The sequence below is a fragment of the Micropterus dolomieu genome, linkage group LG12, assembly GCF_021292245.1.
Source record: "Micropterus dolomieu isolate WLL.071019.BEF.003 ecotype Adirondacks linkage group LG12, ASM2129224v1, whole genome shotgun sequence".
NCBI classification, from domain to species: domain Eukaryota; kingdom Metazoa; phylum Chordata; class Actinopteri; order Centrarchiformes; family Centrarchidae; genus Micropterus; species Micropterus dolomieu.
Window position 1 is genome coordinate 31,978,348 of NC_060161.1, and position 5,659 is coordinate 31,984,006.

General features: G+C 37.6%; 1 protein-coding gene across 1 annotated transcript in view; it reads left to right on the forward strand.

The window, feature by feature from the left end:
• fgb (fibrinogen beta chain) overlaps positions 1 to 5,659 on the forward strand; it is a gene marked incomplete in the record, with an annotated part of 10,629 nt that overhangs the window by 375 nt on the left and 4,595 nt on the right. Inside the window, 7 exon segments of the mRNA XM_046065856.1 lie at positions 1,624 to 1,653; positions 1,760 to 1,866; positions 3,019 to 3,121; positions 3,298 to 3,366; positions 3,633 to 3,747; positions 4,578 to 4,684; positions 4,975 to 5,093. Of these exon segments, the coding sequence (XP_045921812.1) occupies positions 1,624 to 1,653; positions 1,760 to 1,866; positions 3,019 to 3,121; positions 3,298 to 3,366; positions 3,633 to 3,747; positions 4,578 to 4,684; positions 4,975 to 5,093 (650 nt within the window).

The window sequence follows — 5,659 nt, forward strand, 5'->3', positions numbered from 1 at the left end:
CCTCAAACAAACAATCACTTGCTCAATCGTCCTAATTTCCCGACACCAATGGCCTCAATGCTAAATATTTCTCTAGTGTGTGAATGTACCTGCTTTAAACAATATCTTTAAGGGAAAATAATAAATTAAGCAAAACAAAGTGTTCAAAATCTCCAAATGATGCCATCATACTTACAATCACTTTGTCAATAATAAACTATAGATAATTGTAGTGACTTGGTATTTTAAGAACCTCTTCACCTGTGAGATTCAGTATATATGGTCTGAATATTAAGGTTAGTGTTAGCTAACTACTTCATAAACCCATTGAAGACATGTCGTCAGTATGCTGAATCCCTGTTAAGAAATAACCGATTAAAATGTTTCAATAATCAACTGTTATAAACCAGAAAAAAGGTTTGAAACTATTCTGCAACCACTGGGTTTGTTAAACCATCTCAAAATGAAAAAAAAATGTTAAAACTGGAAACTGCTTACACATATGCTCAACCAATTCTCATTTATCAGTAAACTCTTCAGTCCTTTTGCCCTTTTGTTCCTTCACAAACTCCAGATTGACTGTGTACAGCAGTGACTCAGGTTGGGTAAACTGTCCCAGCAGCTATTGAACAATTTTAGCAGATCAATAAAAGTGGGGGAGGACGCCCACTCACACAGAGACAGATAAATACCTGGTCAGGAAGAGATTTCAGGAACAGAAAGAGTAGTGAAGGCACACTGTGGACGGTGGCTGCCGAGAATTTGAGAAGAGTAACTTTATTAGTGGACAATGAGGACGCTGCTTGTGCTGTATCTGTGTGTGTATGTCGTATGGGCCCAGGGTAATCTGGAATTTGACGACGACGACGACGATGACGACGACTCGGTGAGTGTGTTTAAGTGTGTTCACTTGAATAAAATTATGGTGAAGATCCCAAAGTTTCTAAAGATATCATTTATGTCATTCTGAATATCAATGAAACGTAAATACAGTAGAGTAACATTATATAGTGTCAGAGAACAGACATACCGTCAGATACCATTTATTTCCTAAAAATTTAAAGACTCCTAAAGGAAAATCACGGGTTCAATAAATTAACGACACAGGTCAAAATACATTTATCCAGCTTTAACTTCAAATATCAGACTCTTGTGTGCTAGCAGATTTAAAGTGTATCTTCATTGTAATGTTAGAGACAGCCTTCTTTAGTTGTAATACTGATCACTATTAGGGTAAATTATTATATATAATATTACAGATTATATATTTATGTAAATGATCTCTAACATTGTGATCACAATGTTGTATTGTTTTACAAAATGATGTCTGATAAAATGAATTAAGGGTATTGTAATAAAAAAAAAGGCTTTTTTACATTTTTGAAAAGTCACAGACAAGTCACATGATAATTCACAGATATACACAATAGTATGGGATTCATGATTCAAATTACATGTGCAGTAATAATACATTTGGAATGAGATACAGCTGTGTCATCTACAGCACAAAAAACTACATGGACTCAGAGCGTCCTCGATACATGCTTTTAAACAACAGTTACAATTGCAAGTTTGACAGGAAAAAATAATTTAATATTCAAATTTATTCACTATTCACTAACAGTTTGCTAATGTCTTCCACAGGACAACAAGAGCCCGTCAGCTAATGGGACAGTATGTAAATGCTTGTAAAAATTGAGTTATATCATGAATTTTATTTTTAATAATTTTGATATTTTGTTATTATTTCCTTCATTTCATCACTTTTTTCCCACGGCAGGCCCTACCAGAGACTATAGATGCTCGTGGTCACCGTCCACTAGAAAAGGCCAGGGACACCTACAACCCTAACCGCTATGCCCCGCCTCCTATCAGTGGTGGCAGCAGGTACATTTCCACACAGATTCATTAAAAAGATAATAAAGAAATAAAGTTTAAGACAAATTGTATTCTAATGAAACCACCATTGTGGTATTTAGAGATCTTGTCGCAATGGAGTAAGAATACTCCATTACAATGAAATGTAGTGGAGTAGAAGTATAATGTAAAATTACTTAAAATTGTACTTAAGTACAGTACTTGAGTAAATGGTTACTTTCCACCACTGAAAACAAACAAGTCAACAGTACCTTCAACTCTCATTGGAACAAGACTATAGCCACACTAACAGCTCTATGACCCTGTACTCTGAGTAAAATGCCATGTAAGCATGACAAAATACTCACAATGACAAAGCAAAACTGCTCATTTATAGCAGGTGTAGTGTTTACCATATTCACCATCTTAATTTAGCCTGTTAGCAACATTTTCTAATTAGCTAATTAATAAAAAATTACAGCTGAGGCAGATGGGAATTACAGTTTTGTAGGTATTTGGTCAAAAATGTAAGTGTTGGTCAAAGTACAAATGTTTTCTTGTAGATGACTCTAGATGAAAAGTTAGCTAGGTGAAAAAAATTGCACCTCCACCCTTCGGGCCTCCCTCCAATACCACTTCTCCAAAACACATTCCCATGCGGAATGAGTGCACGGGCAGAGAGTACACAGGTAGGCAGATAGGCAGCCAGTGATTGGCCATGCTAATTGCAGTTCAACAACAGCCACATATAGTGGATTTATTTAATTTTTGTGCCATAGCATTTGATTTATTGATATTACAAAAAAAAACAATTGCCTACCCCAGCTTTAAGAGTTGACCAAAGTTATTACAATTCATCCTGAGGGGGTCATGAATGTGTGGACAGAGTTTTATGGCAATCTGTCCAATACTTGTTGATACATTTCCTTCAAAATCCCAAAACCCAACCTCATGGTGGTGCTAGCTGAAATGTCAGGCCATTATCAAAGCCAGTATGCTTCATCCTTGATGAATGTCTGTACAAATTTTTTGTGCTATCCCTCCAGTAGTTATTGACGTATTTCAGTTCGGACAGTAGTGGAACAACCATACCGCTAGAATGGGGAAAAATGATGGGGAAAACGAAGAGTGTTTCTCAGTGTGTCTGATATGTTAGTGAAGTGTCCCTTGCTTTTCGTCCAGGTATCGTGGCCGTCCCACCCCAGCTCCAGTCGGAAGAGCACAGTCGCAGGAGAAGGAAGAGCAGCCTGAAGCTGGAGGATGCACACATGCCTCAGAGGAGATGGTAGGAAGACAGCAGCATACAGTCACCAAAGGACCCAACCTGATGTTTTAGCTCAGGAGACCAATTGTTTCAGTTAATTTCTGCATGCTCAACAGCCTTGAATTTTGCTATAATAAAAACTGTAGTTTTAGTCTCTGAACCACAGACAGCTAAACAGAAATATTCTCGTTCACCAGGGTGTTTTGTGTCCCACTGGCTGCGAGCTGAAGACCGCACTGCTGAAGCAAGAGAGGAACGTCAAGATCGTAAATGAAACCTATTTACTGAATTACTTTGAGCTCATTTGTGTTTTCAGTGTTCTTTTCTTTTGTTGTTTATTACCAGAAACATTTTTTGAGAAAAACAAGAGAGGAAATTAGTTTAAACCAATATTTATTTGTTAAAAATTGCTATTATAGCAAACATTTAAATTCATAGAGTTCATTACTTACCTTGTTGCCATACTGTCATTGAGAAGATATTGGGAATGATTGAGCTTTTATTTATATATTTTTGCATTTATTTCTCACAGAGCATTAATGAACTCAAGCCTCAGGTGGATGATTTGTCCCGAGCCTCCAACAACGTCTACAACTATGTCAACAACATTCATAACTCTCTGAGGGAGAGGCAGAGAATTGTCACTGGTGAGAAAAACTTGATGACTTTTGGTTCATTAATCATAAGCATGAAAAATACATCTTGATGGTCTGATCAACAAGATGATGTTGGTAACTCGTTTCTTTTTTAACGTGCAAAATGGATCTGGTAGCCCAAATAAGTGCCATTTCAATTTAAACAGTGAAATCAGGACACCTGAACTAATATGCGAGCATTGAGGTAAAAAGTGCTTTTCCAAAAGATATATTTTTGGGAAGTTGAAACTCACAAACACAACATCCATGTTAAGTGAAAGCTCCTTTTCCGACTAGATTCTTCCCTTTCCTTTTGTCTTTCCCCTTAAAATAAGGGAAAACATTATATTTATTTATCTATCTGATGCTTTTATCCAAAGCAACTTACAATTACTATACATGTCAGAGGTTGCACGCCTCTGGAGCAACAAGGGGTTAAGTGTCTTGCTCAGGGACACAATGGTGGATATGTCACAGTGGGGGATTGAACCTGGGTGTCTTACACCAAAGGCAGGCGTCTTATCCATTGCACCATTGCCACCCCATAAATAATACTAATTTAAACATGGCACAAGCCAGATAGAAGAAAACAAATAGGGTATCTATAATGATAATAAAGTACTGTATATTACAATTGTCATCACAATATGATGTCTAATCCTAAAGATGGGGCCTGTTGTTTTAAGTGCTACAAAAAGTGGTTCTATTGCCAAAGACAAGAGGTCTTAATGGGAAACCCTGTTAAGTGAAGCTTCTGATGCACACACGTCTATAATTAAAATAAAATAACATTGAATTATTTTGCACTTTAACTGTTTCTTTCCCTCTCGTCCTCCTCTCAGACAACAGCAGGGTGGTGACGGATTACACTGATCGAGTGGAGGAACAACATGCCTACATCAAGGAGACGGTGGACACTGTCTTCCCTTCCAACATCAGAGTGCTACAGGTAAATAAGAGCTGACACGAGTCAAGCAGAGGGAACATTTTGTCAGTCTATTTCATGGTGTCAGAACCTGCTAATAATTATTATACAAAAATCTTTTTCATTTTGTAAATAAAGCATCAATCATGGAAAAGTGTAACTCTATCACAGAAAAAGCAAAACAAAATAAATGTATACAATTTACAGACAAAACAAAAGGCATCACTTGATAAGGATCAACAGGTCCCATAATCTGGCGTATCCAAACTTAAGAATTACAAACCCCTAATGTGTATTGTGCCATGTGGCTGCAGGGGGTCCTGGACAAGATCAGGTTGAAGATCCAGAAGCTGGAGAAGGCCATCCAGGCCCAGAAGGAGGAGTGCAAGGAACCATGCAAGACAAAATGCCCCATACCAGTGGTGTCTGGTAAGTTACCTTACAGTAGGGCTAACGTTTGTCTCAAAGGTGCAGCTAGAGGAAAGGTGATAGAGTCATTAAAATTCAAACGATGTGTGAAATGTTAGATGTGTGTGATAGATTAGACATTAGACATTTTGATCTGATGGTGGTGCCAAAGCGAAGTTCAGGGGGTCACTAAAATGTTAAGATTTGTGGATCATGAATATCAATACCAAATACATGGAGGTCTAGAGGATAGTTACCTTTTTCTGGACTTAAGTATTGTGCCGACAAATAAACAGCCAAACCAACTTGTTGAGAATATTTCTTAAGGGGCTTTGTTGATGTAACAGGGAAAGATAAGACAGGTCTAGCTTAGAGTAATTCAGCTGACCCCATAAGTCTTTTCTGACATTCTAGCTTTAGGTATTTCTCACATGTACTTATCCTTGTCAGGAAGACAACAATAGACTGATTAGTTAGAGACAGTGGGTCAGGCATCAGGCTAGCAAATATCAGTGTTCTCTGGGAATCTTACAAGGTTGAGTCCTACAGGAATGTTTCCAAGAACTCACTGGCTCCACAGATTAGAGTGCA